General features: G+C 56.2%; 1 protein-coding gene across 2 annotated transcripts; it reads right to left on the reverse strand.

The window, feature by feature from the left end:
• Window positions 1–6,084: 6,084 nt before the first annotated feature.
• Window positions 6,085–15,423, reverse strand: Plk5 (polo like kinase 5 (inactive)). 2 transcript variants are annotated; one of them, XM_038311578.1, is made up of 15 exons: window positions 15,316–15,423; window positions 12,856–12,963; window positions 12,600–12,716; window positions 12,098–12,227; window positions 11,917–12,004; window positions 11,740–11,835; window positions 11,014–11,212; window positions 10,804–10,930; window positions 10,580–10,656; window positions 10,073–10,142; window positions 9,730–9,807; window positions 8,623–8,779; window positions 7,429–7,558; window positions 7,241–7,351; window positions 6,085–6,412 (listed from the first exon to the last, which is right to left on the reverse strand). In XM_038311578.1, exons 1-15 carry the CDS (start codon window positions 15,421–15,423, stop codon window positions 6,221–6,223), a joined length of 1,788 nt encoding a protein of 595 aa, XP_038167506.1. In that variant the 3' UTR covers window positions 6,085–6,220. The 2 variants fall into 2 exon arrangements, with proteins under 2 accessions (XP_038167506.1, XP_038167496.1); XM_038311568.1 differs by having other exon boundaries at window positions 12,098–12,248.
• Window positions 15,424–17,380: the final 1,957 nt, after the last annotated feature.

Genomic DNA, 17,380 nt, shown 5'->3' on the forward strand with positions numbered 1-17,380 from the left:
TCAAAATGTCCCTTAGTACCCTACCCCTGTGTCCTTCCACACCTATGCCAGGTTCCACCCTGCTACATAGAAAATTCAATTCTGGTTTATTCTAAGCAGACTAAGATAGATTTATGTCCTCATTGAGACTCCGTGATACGAAGGGGAGAGGAGACAGACCCGTATAGATTACCTACAGGAAGACAACCCAGAATGCTGGAGCTCAGCCAGCAAAAACACAGCGTGGGCCCCACCCCAGCCCTCACTGGGGATTCTAGGGGGCTCCACCCTGACCACGCCCCCAGCCCCTCACTGGGGATTCTAGGCGGGGCTCCACCCTGACCACGCCCCCAGCCCCTCACTGGGGGATTCTAGGCGGGGCTCCACCCTGACCACGCCCCCAGTCCCCTCACTGGGGGATTCTAGGCGGGGCTCCACCCTGACCACGCCCCCAGCCCCTCACTGGGGGATTCTAGGCGGGGCTCCACCCTGACCACAGATTTCTTTGCTTTCCCAGAGGAGTCTAGGCTATCCAGGCTGGCCTCCTGTCTCTGCTTTTCTAGTAGTAGGATGACTAGTCTGTGCCAAGCGTCCCAAATTCACCCCCATTTTCCCTACAGTTTACATAATGAGGAATCCCAGCGTTTAGGGATTTCACACAGCCACTGGCACTCAGTTGCCATGGCAGCTTCCACCTGCAGCTGCAGGCCCCTTCCTTGCTCCTGATTGGAGGTGTCACGTGTTTGAAAGCACCAATGAGGTGGTCCAGGGTCACCTGTTGCTTCCAGATTAGAAGAAGGGAGACCTGCGTGTTGGAAACAACCTTCTGGTTCCTTATGTTAAGTAGACTCAGGATTTTCTTCAAACACACAAATCTAAGCAATGTTAGGTGAGATTTAATGAAGGTTTTATTTGCTTTTCAAGTTTTTGGTTTGTTTGTTTTTCAAGACAGGGTTTACTCTGTAACTTTGGAGCCTGTCCTGGAACCAGCTCTTGTGGACCAGGCTGGTCTCGAACTCACAGAGATCCGCCTGCCTCTGCCTCGCAAGTGCTGGGATTAAAGGCGTGCGCCACCACCGCCCAGCTCGTTTGTTTTTGAGACAGGGTTTCTCTGTGTAGCCCCGGCTGGCCTAGAACTCTCTAGCTGTGTAGACCAGGCTGGCCTCAAAGTCGCAGAGATCCCCCTGCCTCTGCCTCCCTACTGCTGGACTAAAGAAGGCCTTTTTTGTTTGTTTTTGAGACAGAGTCACATTTTGTCTCCTAGGCTGGTCGAGCTGTTGTGTTTCTATAAAAAAAATGCTACGGAGTCCCAGGCGGCAGCAAATGCTATGAAGTCTCAAATGGTGCTAGCAGGCCATGTGGCGGCAGACAGAGGGCAGGGCAGCCAGTCCCAGGCAGAGATGGCTGCCAGTCCCAGAGCAGTGGCTGGTCCCAGGCAGGGAGACACATGGTGAGGTTGAATATCTATACAGGGGAGTTATGAAGGGGGAAGGGAGAGAGGGAGAGAAAGGGAGAGAGAGAGACAAGGGGAAGCAGAGAAGTGGGGAGAGAGGCAGAGGAAGCTGAAGATCAGCCTGTCTCTGCGGATGGGGGAGGGAGTGGGCGTGGCTTGTCTCTTAAAGGGACAGGGACCAAAACTATAACACGAGCACTCATAGCAATTCTCCTGCCTCGGGTTCCTAGGAGTTGTCATTCCGAGCATTCGTTACCAGGTGCAGTTTAACAGCGCCGCTTTCTCTTTTCTTCTGCCGCTCTCATTCTCGCTTGCTCATCATTTATTATTGCTTGTGAGTGTGGCGGCAGAAGACAATTCGTGGGCATTTTCTATCACGCCTGTCAAACTCAGGGCTTCAGTCTCCCCTTACTCACTGAACCATCTTGCAAGCCTAGGGTTGTTTTTTTATTGTTTTTGTTTGTTTGTTTGTGTTTTTGAGACAGGGTCTTATGTAGCCCAGACCAGCCTGGAACTCAGTACGTGGTTGGGTATGACCTTGAACTTCTGATCTTCCCATCAGACCTCACCGAAGCTGGGACGACAGGCAAGCGTCAGCGCACCTGGGTCAATAATTTTGTTTCTTGATCTCCCCGCTAACCCCTCCAAAGACAATTCCAGAGTTTCAGTGGGCGGCAGAGTGGGCAAGAGTCCATTTGTTGAAGTTCTTTCTGCCTAGAAACAAATCGTCCTGGGAGGTTAGGAATTGATGTATTCTGTAGTTTATTTTTACTAAACCAGCATTGTGGGCTCGGGGCGTAGGAGATTCTCACAGATCGCTACCAAGCGGACGCCCACGGGCAGATGGAATATGCACGGTAGGTAGGTCATTTAGCAAGACAGTCCTTCGGGGATGCTCACCCTGTTCTGTCCTGTTCTTACCCTGAGACGAGCATTCTGGGTAGACACAAAAGTCTCCAAGTCACCTTAGGGTGACTTGACTTACAGCCACAAAGTCAGATATGACGGCTCCTTGCTCAGCCCAGCCCTCGGGAACAGTGCTCTGAGTTTACAGCCGGGACCGTGGTACTAGGTGAGATCTTCAAAGAGGTAGAGGCCGTAGGCGTGGCTGGGGTAAAGGGGTGGGGCTACAGGTGTGGCTGAGGTGGAGGGGTGGGACCACAGGCGTAGCTGGGTGGAGGGCTGGGGCTGCAGGTCTGCTAGTTTTGGGGACCTGGGCTCCCTAGCCAGGACCCACCTAGTGGCTCACAACTCCTGTAAATCCAGCTCCAGGGCAGCAGAGCCCCTTCCTGGCCTTTGCAGGTACTGCACGCTGATAGCGTACACGCTGACACATAAACAAACATAAGAATAAAAAGAAACGGATTTTTGCGGGCATGGTGGTGCACCTTTTTAATCCCAGCATGCGGAACACAGAGCCAGGAGGATCTCTGCGAGTTCAAGCCAGCCTGGTCTACAGAGTGAGTTCCAGGACGAGAGAGAGACAGAGAGAGAGAGAGAGAGAGAGAGAGAGAGAGAGAGAGAGAGAGAGAGAGAGAGAGAGAGAGGGAGGGAGAGAGATTGGGAGGGAAGGAGAGAGTGAGGGAGGATGGACGGAGTGAGGGAGGGAGGGACAATAGGGAGGGTATGACATCAATTCCACTCTCAGTTTACCACCTAGTTCACTTCAGGAGGGTGTGGAGGGTAAGGTCATGTGATCTAGGCCTGGCCAATGAGCTCTACACCGGGGCCTTGGTGGTGGGCACACAAAAATAGAAGGCATGGTTTTTATTCTCCTAGGCACTGAGCTGTTGGGATTTCAGCACATTCTAGACCCGGCTTCCTCTCTCCCTCGCTCTCCCCACTCTCCTGAGATAGACTGTCCTAGAAATCACTATGGCACCTGAAGCTGGCCTTGGACTCCTGATCCTCCCTCCCCCACCTCTAGGGCACCGAGTCGGCAGGCATGGCAGAGATATGGCCCCAGCTGGCGAAGGAACCCAGGGCCTTCACGGGGCGAGGCGAGAGATCTTGTTGTTTTTTGGTTTTAGACTTTTCTAGACAGGGTTTCTCTGTGTAGCCCTGCTGTCCTAGAACTCCCTCTGTAGACCAGGTTGGCTTGAACTCACAGAGATCCCCCTGCCTCAGCCTCCTGAGTGCTGGGATGAAAAGCATGTGCCACCACTGCCTGTGTTCATTCTTATTTTATGGGCATAAGTGTATCGCCTGCGTGTAAGTCTGTGTAACAGTTACGTGTGCCAGTGCAGTGGAGGCTGGAAGGTGAAATCAGATCTCTAGAACTGGACTTATTAGGTGGTTGTGAGCCACCACGTGGGTGCTAGGTGCTGGGAATTGAATCCACATCCTCCACAAGAGCAGCCGGGGCCTCTGAGCTGTCCCTCCAGCCCGGGGATCATGACAGGCTCAACGGAGACCACCCAGGAACAGAACATCCAAAGGAAACTAACGTTCCAACCACTGCAGATAGGATCGCCTGATGTCCCTCATGTCCCTTAGCCCAGCACACAGCCATCCCCTTTTCAGTAGGGCACCCCAGACAAATGTCAGCCAATCAGGGGTCCTAAACCTTAGAAACCCCTCACCCTAACTGAGCTTGGGATCCTCAGATCACGCCCATGTGTCGGACACAGAGAGTTTGAACTTGAGTAGAGTCGAGGCTCTTTGCTTTTACATACGGGACTTGGTCTCCTTGTTGGTTTGCGGGAAGCTCTGTAGATCTGGGCATAACAGGAAGTGCTGGATTAACAGATGGGGTGACTGTGGTGGATCAAAAGAAAAGGGGTACCAAACTGAGTGGCACTATTAGGAGGTAGGGTCTTTTTGGAGGAAGTGTGTCACTGTGGAGGCGAGCTTTGAGGTCTCATATATGATCAAGACAATCCAGTGAAACAGTCTACTTCCGTTGCTTTCTGATCAAGATGTCACCAGCACCACATCTGCCTGCACACCGCCATGTCCCGCCACGATGATGATGAACCGAACCTCTGAAACTGTAAGCAAGACATCCCAATTAAAGGTTTTCCTTTATAAGTGTTGCCATGGCCATTGCGTTTCTTCACAGCAATAGGAACCTTAAGTAAGACAGGCAGGGACAGAGAGAGAGAGAGAGAGAGAGAGAGAGAGAGAGGCGTACAGCGAGAGAATCCTTGCCTTTGTTTCCAGACCTTTCCAACAGTGGATTATCCCATCATATCCACATGCCGAGGACCACGTGGTCCTGCGCAGGACTGAGGCTCTGAGCACTGCATGGAGGGACCTCCCGGACACTGTGCTTAGTGAGAGGACCAGACGCAGTAGCCTGCACAGTGTGGGACCCCATGATGGGAAATGATGGGAGAGGAGCCTCCAGAGTTGGTGGGGACTATGGGTGCTGGGGTAGAGGAGGAGGAAGCTGGCAACAGTGTCTACACAGAGAAGAATCGTCAACCAAAGGGCAAACTGTAGCTCAACAGCGAAACACCTCCCTGAGCTCCACTTTCCTTCTGCTTTTACTGCTCCTCTTCCACACCTCCTTTCTCTCTCCTCCTCTCTCTCCCACCCCCAGGGCCCCCACCCTGCTCCATGCAGATCCCTTTCCCCCTCCAATCTATGCCAAGGAAGGCATGTGGTCACATGACCTTCATATCCAGAGCACCCACTGCCTTTGCTTGACAAGGCCGCCTGCCTCTGCCTCCCGAGTGCTGGGATTAAAGGCGTGCGCCACCACCGCCCGGCTAGCCTGTCAGTTCTTTTAACTCAATCTAACCTGTTTCTCTTCGTCTACGTTTGCCTCAGGGCTTTATCCTTTTCTTCATTCTGTGTCCCACTTTCCTGCTTACACCCAGTCTGTCTGTCTGACTGGCCCCTGGTGTCTCTTTTTTTCTTCCTGAGCCCAAGTTCCTCCTCCTCCCCCTACTCTGCCTGCATGGAAGTCCTGCCTGTACCTCCTCCCTTGCTATTGGCTGTTCAGCTTTTTATTAGACCAATCAGGGGCCTTAGGCAGACAAGGTAAAACAGCAACACATCTTTACATAATTAAACAAATGCAACGTATCTTTGCATAGTTAAAGACAAAACATCTCTGCATCATTAAGCAAATATTCCACAACAAGTTCCAGGCCAGCCTGGGCTGCAGATCACTCAGATTTATAAACAACAGCAGCGAAAAGCTGGAGAGACGGCTCAGTAGTTGAGGGCACTTCTTGCTCTGGCAGAGGAGCCAGATTTGATTCTCAGCACCCACATGGTGACTCACAGCCATCTGTAATTCCAGTTCCAGAGGTGTGGTGTGGGGTCCTAACACCCTCTCCTGGTCTCTACAGACACTAGACACTCATGTGATGCCCAGAGTTGCATGCAAGAACATTCATGCACAGAACATAAATAAATCTAAAATAATCAAAAAGAGATAGACGCCAACTTACAGGGACATGTTTTTTTAATGTTGTTATTTTTATTTTTTAATGAAAATCCAACAGAGCCCAACAAAATTCTATCTTAAATAGTCATACCATAAATCTTATTTTATTTTATTTTTGGTTTTGAAGACAGGGTTTCTCTGTGGCTTTGGAGCCTGTCCTGGAACTAGCTCTTGTAGACCAGGCTGGCCTCGAACTCACAGAGATTCTCCTGCCTCTGCCTCCCGAGTGCTGGGATTAAAGGCATGCGCCACCACCACCCAGCTCATACCATAAATCAAAGACCCCAAAGTGTCCATCCTCCATGGACGCCAGCTGTGGAGCAGAAACAGACAGAAGCAGATAGAGCCCAGGTCTCCAGCACCAACATGCAGAGGTTCAGTCAGACTCATTAGACACTGTGGAGCAGGCGCAGTGCATGGCACAGGTGCTGGTGGATGGTGGGAGTGCAGCCATGACTCCGTAGGACGTCCAATGAGAAGGAGCTGCCCGTACCGGGCCTTCCCAGCTCCCAGAGGGTAAGCAGAAAGCCTTCACCTTCCTCACTCAGTACCAGCTGGGTTTGGGATGTCCTGAGGCTGACCTGGGAGAGAGTGACATTGAGATCAAGGTGACCAGAGTCGACCATGCTGGCCCCGGTTCTGACCCTGGGGATGGGCACAAACACTGGTATAGGATCTGCACCTGTGAGAGTCAAGATTGGCGGCCAAGGGTTCCGTGAAATCAACAGAAATGTTCTCAAGTGTGGGTTCCCCACCCCCACCCCCTCAACGCGGCACCACACACGTTCCCTTCATTCTCTCTCCTTATGTTTTAATTTACTATTTGTGTGTATTTGTGCATGCGTTTGTCACAGCACACACGGAGCCATCAGAGAACAACATGCTGCAGTCGGCTCTGTCTGCCATGTGGGTCCTGGGGTTTGAACTCGGGTCATCAGGCTTGGAGGCGAGCGCCTTTAGCAATGAGCCATCTCGCCTGCCCATCCTTTAGTTTCTTTCTTTCCTTTTGTTTTCCTTTGACCCGGTAAAAGGCTGGTTTCAGAGTTTCTATGTAGCCAAGGATGATGATGACCTCTCAAGTCACAAACATCTCCTGTCTTCATGGTCACTCACATTTCCCTATGCCCGGAGCCACTGCAGGTTCCGGCAGAGCCTCAGCAGTGACTCTTCAGGTCACTCGGCTCCACCCCACATCCTCTGGGGTTCTCTGCCCCCTCTCTTCACTGTGCCCAGAGACCCAGGATTCCCTAGGGCAGGGGGCTGCTCTCTGGCTCTGACTGGGCTGAGGACACAGGACATGACCTCTGGACTCAGGACGTGACCTCTGGACACAGGATGTGACCTCTGGATTCCATATTCTTCCAGAGGTGTCCTGAATGCTGTCAAAGCCCGGTGTCCTGGTCACTTACCTGCACGGTCCCATTGCTAAACAACATGACCAGTGCCTGGGAATCGGCAATGTAATTCAGCAGAGAGAAGTCAGGAGAAGCGGGTGCCACAGCCATGGACACAGTCCCCTCCTGTGGGGACATGCTGGTCAGGATCTTCTGGATGGACACCTCCCTCGCCTGCTCCTCCCCACACTCCAGGCCCTCACCTTCCTCAGACGCCTCTGCATATAGCAGACAAAGAGCCGCAGGACAGCCAGCTTGGCACGCAGCGGGCTGGGAACGTCCCTCAGGGCAAAGGTCCACAGAGTCCCTTGATCAGGTTGGTAGGAGACATGGCTGGGGACCAGGGACCTGAATGAGACTCTGTTCTGGATGACCCATGCTTGGGGGGGGTCCTCCCTCGTAGCTGTACCTCATTGCTACCCAAGAATCACTGTGCTGCATAGAACTCTGGCCGGTGGTCAGTCAGGGCACTGACCACCCCAGAGGCACCTCTCATAGGCCAACTACATCAGGTTCAGGTTCCTTGTCTGTCTCCATAGAAATAGCCACTACCCCCCTGGCCGGCCCAGCCGCCTCTCTCACACCAAGAACACTATGGTAAAATACCAGTGCTTGGAAGGTGGGCATTGGACACCCCCAAAGTTCCCAGTTCCATCCCCAATGAAAAGAAAAATAGAAATGAGTCATAGGGCCAGGAAGATAGCTCAGCATGAGAACCTGAATTGGGATCCCAGCACCCAGGTAAAAGCCAGGTGTGGTGGCACAGGTCTGTAACCCCAGCAGAGGCAGGAGGATCCCTGGGACTCACTGGCCAGCCAGCCTAGTGGAAATGAGGACCCCTATGTCAGGAATAGGAGGAGCCATTGAGGAATGTGGGTGCGGGCTTCTTCGTGCACGCAAGGTCAGGCAGGCACACTATCGTGTTCTTGTCACACACAGTGTGAGTCGGTTCCACATTGCTGAACTCAGCCTGACGCGGTCTGACGTCAGCTCCTTTGTGTTTGGAGACGTTGTGTTTCCCTGCCTCACATACCCCAGGCTGGCCTTGAACTTGCTTTGTAGCTGAGGGTGGCATTGAACTCCTGATCCTCCTGCCCCTACCTCGATGGGGTGACAGGCGTGGGCCACTGCCTGTTCACACCCTGGGCCTGTTCCAGGTGAGCGCTCCTGTCTCCTGAGCCACCATCCGACCTCCAGGAACATGGCTTCCCCAGTGACCTAACGGTCCCCTCTCTCACCTCAACTGGTTTTCGTCATGTGGTAAAGAACAGGAAACCAACTCTGTCATTTGTGTTACTGAGCTCTCCTCCTGGCAGACACCCCATAAACAGGCGATGAGAGAATCAAGAGAGGTGGGGTAGAACTGGGTCCCTGGGGATAGGAGTCCCAGCAATTACCCTCCTTGGGGGCGCAGGGCCATGTGGGAGCCATCCCGAAACAGCACGCCACTGCCCCCGTCGGACAGTTGGTAGCCAAAGCCGTACTTGAGGGAATAATCCACCCACTTGGGAGCCCAGAGGACAGGCCGCTGCTCCCCTGGGGGTTCCTGGGCAGCTGAGCAGAAGGGGAGAAAAAAGAGCCAGGGTCAGGTTCTGGTCTGGGAGGGGTAGGATGAGGAGGGGCTGGGCTGGGGAGGGGTAGGATGAGGAGGGGCTGGGCTGGGGAGGTGCTGGGCTGGGGAGGGGAGGGGTAGCATGAGGAGGGGCTGGGCTGAGGAGGTGCTGGGCTGGGGAGGGGAGGGGTAGCATGAGGAGGTGCTGGGCTGGGGAGGGGTAGCATGAGGAGGTGCTGGGCTGGGGAGGGGTAGCATGAGGAGGGGCTGGGCTGAGGAGGGGAGGGGTAGGATGAGGAGGGGCTGGGCTGGGAGGGGTAGCATGAGGAGGGGCTGGGGAGGGGAGGGGTAGGATGAGGAGGGTCTGGGCTGGGAGGGGTAGGATGAGGAGGGGCTGGGCTGGGGAGGGGTAGGATGAGGAGGGGCTGGGCTGGGGAGGTGCTGGGCTGGGGAGGGGAGGGGTAGCATGAGGAGGGGCTGGGCTGAGGAGGTGCTGGGCTGGGGAGGGGAGGGGTAGCATGAGGAGGTGCTGGGCTGGGGAGGGGTAGCATGAGGAGGTGCTGGGCTGGGGAGGGGTAGCATGAGGAGGTGCTGGGCTGGGGAGGGGTAGCATGAGGAGGGGCTGAGGAGGGGAGGGGTAGGATGAGGAGGGGCTGGGCTGGGAGGGGTAGCATGAGGAGGGGCTGGGGAGGGGAGGGGTAGGATGAGGAGGGTCTGGGCTGGGAGGGGTAGGATGAGGAGGGGTAGGATGAGGAGGGGCTGGGGAGGGGAGGGGTAGGATGAGGAGGGGCTGGGCTGGGGAGGGAGGGCTTGGGTGGGGTTTTGCTGGGCTGTGTTGGGGTGGGGTTGTGGCTGTGGCTGAGGAGGGAGCTGAGTTGGGGTGAGGATGCAGAGGGCCTGGTCTCGGCCCTTCTCTGCCCCCTCAGCCTCCACTCTCTTCTGGCTGTCCTACCCACAGGTCCTGCATCCAAGCATAGGTTTATTTTCCTGGTTGCCGCCTCCACCTGAAGAGCCAAGCTCCCCTTTGAGTCTGTTAAGGCAGAGACACATAGGTGCCCAGACAGCACTGGACATCCACCAAAGAGGGGTTCTCCTCCCCCTCCCATCAGCCGCGTCCCACACCCGCCCTCCCGAAAGGTGTTAAATCAATCCCTGATTATCCCAGGCGTTTGTTACGTTTGACAGGTGGACACACTGAGGCCAGCCGCGGCTGTGGCCCTCGTCAGGACACAGGAAGTCCCTATTCCGAGTCCAGTCCTCGGCATCTGCCCCAGGCGAGGCTCTCTGCTGCTCACCTGCTAGGTTGGTCTGCAGGGTCCCGAGTGTGAGGAGGACCGGACTCTCAGCACAGAGAGGAGCCCTGTCCTGAGACAGAAGTGTTTGGAGAGAGCAGAGGTTAATGTACCACCCATTCCTGAGGGAGCCCCCAGAGCCCAGCACCCCACTTTACACAGAGAACAGGTTTCCTCTTCAGACAAAACTTGCCTGCTGCACAAAGTCATGTAGCAAGCACTCAACAAATGCAGTGAAAACTGAAGCGAGCAGGGTCCCGTGGTCTCCAAAAGGTGAGGGACAGCTGGGACTGGAGCTGTAGCTGTCTTGTCTAGAATCCCCAGTGAGGGACTTGGGGCGGGGTCAGGGTGGAGCCCAGCCTAGAATCCCCAGTGAGGGGCTGAGGTATGACTCAGAGCTAGCAGGGTTCAAGGTCTGGGGTCTCTAGGTGGAAGGATGCAAGTTGCTTCAGTCCAGGGCTTCAGGAAATTCAAGGAGTTCTTCCCCGTAGCCCTCACTGAACTGCTCACCTCATTGCTGGACTCGGCGTGGTCAGGTTCCGTCCCTTCTTCTGCAGGGCCTGAAGGCTCTTTTGAGGTAAAGGGACCTGAGGGAAGCACAGGTTTGGAGAACAATGATGACAACCGTTCCTGCCATCCTCTCCCACCTTGGTCAAGCCCGTGGAAGGGAGAGAGTGTGATACAAGGCCTGAGGCAGGTGAGAGGCTGCGACAGGCTAGAGGACAGCTACTCACAAGGTGACCGGCACTGGGTCAGCAGGAGCTGGCCCACTTTGCGGAACAATCTGCCCAGCGGCGGTGGGAAGGCAAAGCCGGGAGGGCTGTGGCAGCAATGTGGAGGCAGCCGCTCTGGAGTGAAGCCCTTGGGAGTTAGTGAGCTGGGGTCAGCCCTGGATCTAGACGGTCTCTGGTCCCCAGGGGCTCCCCCGGGGGACACCCTCTCACCTGAGTAAAGAAATCGTCCTGGAGTAAGAGGTCCAGACTGGGCCGCTCAGCAGGGTCCGGTGCCAGGAGCCGCGCGATGAGGCTGCGGGCGCTGGGAGACAAGTGAGCGGGCTCGGGGTAGTGGCCTTCCCGGATATGGCAGTACATCTCCGACAGGGGCGCCGCAGCGAAGGGGGGCGTGCCCGTCAGCACGGTGTACCTGCCCCAGGGTGGGCGGGGCCAAAGTGAGTTCACACCTTTGTCTACACACCTGGCCACGCCCAGCTCACCCCTGACTCCGCTGCCCCGCTCCATCCCTGCCCAAGACACACTCCACCTGGCTGCCCCCCACCTGCGTCACCTCCCCAGGGCTGACAATGACAAGTGTGCACTGCCATGCCTGGCTTGCGTGGTCTGGGGATGGCATCCAGGGCTTTCATGATGCAGCCACACTTGAATTTAATTGGCACCCAGGATGGGACAAGAAATCCAAGCCTGGACATTCAGGGCCAGGCGCTCACTGGGCGAAGAGGCATGCATCTTTACTCTCAGCCCTGGGAAAGCAGAGGCAGGGGGATCTCTGTGAGCTCAGAGCCAGTCTGGTCTACAGAGGGAGTGCCTGCTCCAGCTAACACGTGATCTTTTGTTGTGTGCATAAACACCCACCCCCGTGCTCGCTCTCCTTGCCCACACCGGGTCTCCCCGGCCCCCACCACCTCCCCCAGACCCGGTCAGGCTCCCTCTTACATGACGCAGCCCAGAGCCCAGATATCAGACTTGCAGGAGTGTCCATTGCGGGACACCACCTCAGGAGCCTGGAAGTTTGGGGTTCCGCAGAGCACCCTGGGAGGGGAACCATGGGAGGTTCAGGAAGACCAGGACCTTCTGGCCTCACTCAGGACCCCCAAGACCTCCCACCTTTACCTGTGGCAGTGACCGGTGGGCCCCACCCGGGCAGCCAGCCCTAGGTCTCCGATCTTCACCTCCATGTTCTTGTTAAGGAAAAAGTTACCTGTGGGTGGGGGGAGCGTGGCATGGGAGCACTGTAGCCCCCCAGCCCTTCACCACCCTTGCAACACCCCAAAAGTCCCTTGCTCGTGCTCACTGGGCTTCAGGTCCCTGTGCACGATGCGATGCTGGTGAAGGTAGCGCAGGCCGCTGACCAGTCCCAGAAGGTAATAGCGCACCTCAGACTCCGTCAGCGTCCTCCGCGCCTTCAGCACGTGAGCCAGGGACTGCGGGCGGGCAGACGGGCACTCAGTAGACGGGCTGTGGACTGTGCTCCCGCCAGGGCCCAGGGACCCCGCTAGGCCAGGGCGAGCACAGCTGAGGCTGTGGGCCCAGGTGGGGACAGGGAACGCTAGTGACTGCACAGAGGGCAGGAAATGGATATGGCATGGGAACAGGGAGACACCGGTAGTTACGGGGACCTAGAGACACAGACAGGACAGACGACAGGCCTGTCTGGCTCTCAGTGGCCTGACCCAGGCCTCACTTCAGTCACCCCCTCAAGCAACGGGGATCTCAACACAGCTCAACACTGCCCGGTTTAGCGAACCCAGAGTCAACACACGAAGACCCGCCCCACCCACCAAGCCCACAGCTACCTGGCGGCTGCAGTACTCCAACACCATGTACACGTGGTCGCGGTCTGCGAAGTGTCCGTGGAAGGCCACGATGTTGCGATGGCGCAGACGGCTGTGCAGGGCGATCTCACGCTCCACCTGTGTCCCCATGAAGGTCCCTGAGTGCGGTGCAGGCGGCAGGCCCCAGGCCTGACTCCTTCGCAAGGAGGGAAGCAGGGCAGCCCTGGGGCAGGTTTTGGGCAGGTGTGTGTGTGTGTGTGTGTGATGGTTGGCTCACCTTCCCGCGCAGGCGCAGCCGCCCCGCCCCGCCCCTTGGCACCACCTTAAGGGCGAACACCGTGCTGGTGGACATGTCTGTGAGCTTGTAGCAACGACTGAAGGCTCCCTGCAGAGGACAGGAGACAAGATGCAGACAGTGGGCCACACCCAGAGATAAAAGAGACACAGTCCTGTTACAGACTCAGCCAAGGCTCCGCAGCTGTCACACCCGGACACCCCACACTACAGTCCCTGCCAAAGACATGAGACCCACGGACTTTGTCAAAGCAGGAGGCCTATGAGCTCTGCTGCACAGGACAGTGATGGACCCACGACACCCAGAAAACACAGCACACACACACAGCATCCACACACACACAGCATCCACACACACACACAGCATCCACACACACACAGCATCCACACACACACACACACAGCATCCACACACACACACAGCATCCACACACACACAGCATCCACACACACACAGCATCCACACACACACAGCATCCACACACACACACAGCATCCACACACACACAGCATCCACACACACACACAGCATCCACACACCACACACACACACAGCATCCACACACACACACAGCATCCACACACACACAGCATCCACACACACACAGCATCCACACACACACACAGCATCCACACACACACACACACAGCATCCACACACACACAGCATCCACACACACACACACACACAGCATCCACACACACACACACAGCATCCACACACACACAGCATCCACACACACACAGCATCCACACACACACAGCATCCACACACACACACAGCATCCACACACACACACAGCATCCACACACACACAGCATCCACACACACACACAGCATCCACACACACCACACACACACAGCATCCACACACACACACAGCATCCACACACACACAGCATCCACACACACACAGCATCCACACACACACAGCATCCACACACACACACAGCATCCACACACACAGCATCCACACACACACACAGCATCCACACACACACACAGCATCCACACACACACACAGCATCCACACACACACAGCATCCACACACACACACAGCATCCACACACACACACAGCATCCACACACACACAGCATCCACACACACACACACACACAGCATCCACACACACACACACAGCATCCACACACACAGCATCCACACACACACAGCATCCACACACACACAGCATCCACACACACACAGCATCCACACACACACACACAGCATCCACACACACCACACAGCATCCACACACACACAGCATCCACACACACACACAGCATCCACACACACACACAGCATCCACACACACACAGCATCCACACACACACACAGCATCCACACACACACAGCATCCACACACACACACACACACAGCATCCACACACACACACACAGCATCCACACACCACACAGCATCCACACACACACAGCATCCACACACACACAGCATCCACACACACACACACAGTACCCCCCCACACACACACAGCATCCACACACACACAGCATCCACACACACACACACAGTACCCCCCCCCACACACACACACAGCATCCACACACACAGTGCCCTCCTACCACCTTGACAAACATCCACAAACAGAACTTCCACACACACCTACAAACAGCATACCCCACTTGGATCATCCACACACAGCACCCATATACAAACCGCCTACACACACCCAGTCAGACACCCCCACAGCACATCCACACACAACTACACGCACAGCACCCAGACTGACAACACCCAGACACATGCACACACAACACACACTCAGACTATCTGCACACACAACAACCAGACTCTAAATACCCACATACACAAGGTTCAGAAACAAACTCATCACAACACGTAACAGATATACAAACAACACCCAGACACACCACATGCAACACACAGCTTCACCCAGACACACACTGCATCCTTTAACGCATGAAGGCCTTCAAACACAGCATGCAGACACACAACACAACCCCCAGGCACACCCTGATAAACAACCCCTGGACACAGGGCACAACACCCAGACTCAGAGCTCAACACCCTCCAGCGCCCTCGGCCACCAAGGGAGCAATCCCCAGTCGCAGCCAGGTAGGCAAGTAGGTGCAGGGCACGGATCCCACGCGCTGCTCAGCACCCACCGCGGGGGAAGTGATAGCCTCGTCATTGCGTGTGGAGCACCAGTTGTGCACCCATGGGACACTCTGTGCCCGGTTAATGCGGGCGACGCAACCCGCCCCGCACAAGCCCGCATACAGCGCGCCAAGTGCGGTTCCCACCTCGCCATCCGCCCTGCTGCCCGGACCCCAAACTCAGGGAACTGGAGGCGCCAATCATCGCGCGTGCGTTCCTGCCCAGCCCTCGACCCTTCCAGCTCTCCCCCTTCCCGCGTTTTGAACTCGGGTGTGTGCGAGCGTGCGCGGGAACCCCCACCTTGCCAATCAGTTTCCCGCGCCGGTACACGCGCCCCGAGCCCGGGTCGCGCAGGAAGGCGGCCACCAGCTGGCGGCTCCGCCGCCGCCGCTGTGACCGGGGCTCCATTTGCTGGGGTGGCCTGGGTGCACAGCGGGCGCGGGGACTGCGCAACCCACTGCCGCTGGCAAAACTGCTGCTCTGGGCCCGGGAGCCGCCCAAGCGGGTCTTATTGGAGAGTGGGGGCGGGGCGGGGCGGGGCGGGGCGGGGCGCGGACGCCCATGGGATCCTGCCAGCACCAGCAGGTGCTCTGAAGCAAATCCGGAGCCAGGCTCAGTTCTACCGCGCTCCCATCCTTGTGCCTCCTAGAACCTGTTGACCGCACTAGATTCACCCATCAGGAAAACTGAGGCCCACTGGACTCGGCTGGTTTATTTGCAGAGAAGCCCGCCCCAGGAGTCTGTCTGGGGTGTATGGAAGACCTGAGGCTAGTGGACCAAGTGCATCTGGCTGGGTCCTCCCTACAGGAGAGAGCGACCTGTGGGACTTCATCAACTTGGGCCCTGGGAAGCCACAGCCGGATTCAGAGGGAGGGCAACCTAGAGAGGTTTGGTGACATAGGGACCAAAGACAAAGGACTGGAAGGCTACGGTCACTAGTGGAGCACCGTGGGGTGGGGTGCCACGGAAGACTGGCAACCAGGATGAGGGGCCGAAGGTGGGCACTGGCTTCGATAGCCGAGTAAGAATTGACCTTTAAGATGGAGGTGGAGGCTTAGATGGGGCTGATAGAGGAGATAGCAAGCTAGCCTGGGGACTCTTCAAAACCTCAGGCAACCCCTCACCGGAGCCAACCCTCCCCTCCAACACCCCCTTCGTGCTGCAAGCAGCCATTTCTGCACCACAAGAATGTGGGTCCCTGGGCCCCGCTACCTTCTGCTGGTTGGGAGTCCCCTCAGTCCCAAAGCCAGGCAGGCACAGGGCAGGCTGTGAGCCCTGCAATCTGCCTCTAGTATTAATCCCCGAACGTTACATAACACAATAAATGGGGAGGGATTAGCTTGACTCCCAGCGGCTGGATTCAGGTTATGGAATTTTCCAGAGCCAGGATTTAGAATCTAGCCTGGCTCCCTGGCTTGTGCTACTGAGGGGGACAAGAAACACCCCTCGAGTGCTCACATCTAAATGTCACCCTGGGAGCATCCAGGAGTCGCTCCTTGTATCTTGTGGAAAGTGGCTCATACAGGTTACTGGTGTCTCCTTTGCAGCTGGGGTGAGGGTCCCAGCCCAGAAGCCCAGACAACAGGAAGCTGGTGCGGGTGGGGGTGGGGAGGGGGTGGCCAGGCACCCAGTTCCCTCTCTCTAGCCCACCCTCTTCCCAGGTCGGCTCAGTCCATCGTGGGCTGAACACCTACTGTATTTGCTGAGTATCTTGCGGTTGGTGGGGTACCTACTTTGTGCCCCAGGTAGCTCAGCCTAGCCCCTGTAAAATGATACCACGTTTAAAAGCTATAAGGAGTTGGTTCAAGGTTCAAGCACATGGAGAAAGAAAAAAGGGTTGGGGGCAGAGGTTTGTGATGGCTCAGCAAGTGAAAACACTTGCCTCTGAAGACTGCTAACCAGAGTTCTATTCCTGGGACCCCCACACACGTGCTGAGCCTGCTCATGTCCACACTCAGACAGACAGTAAAAATGACAAAATTTAAAACGCAGTTTGGGGTGCAAGACAAGAGTTACCTGTTTTTTTTTTCCCTTGCTGGGATCTGGTTCCTAAGTTGTGTGCTATTCATGCCTCAAGTGGCAGACAAGGAGGCTCCTGCAAGCTCAGGGTCTCCCAGCGTGGCTTTCAGGTGGGGCGGACCCCATATCTGGCAGCTGTATTTTTGTCTCCCGGTTTCCAGCCCCAGGGAGCAGAGACAAGCGCTTGGGTGGATGGCTGAGTCCACAGAATAACAGAAACTTCCTGGGGTAGAAGGAACCGAGTTCCTGGCCTGGAGCCCTGGAGCGTCCCTGGAGCGTGCAGATCTGCTGATGGCTCTCTTCCCGCTCCCCTGGCTGCTCCCGGGTGTCTCTAGCTGAGTCTGCA

Source organism: Arvicola amphibius, chromosome 1 (assembly GCF_903992535.2).
Source record: "Arvicola amphibius chromosome 1, mArvAmp1.2, whole genome shotgun sequence".
NCBI classification, from domain to species: domain Eukaryota; kingdom Metazoa; phylum Chordata; class Mammalia; order Rodentia; family Cricetidae; genus Arvicola; species Arvicola amphibius.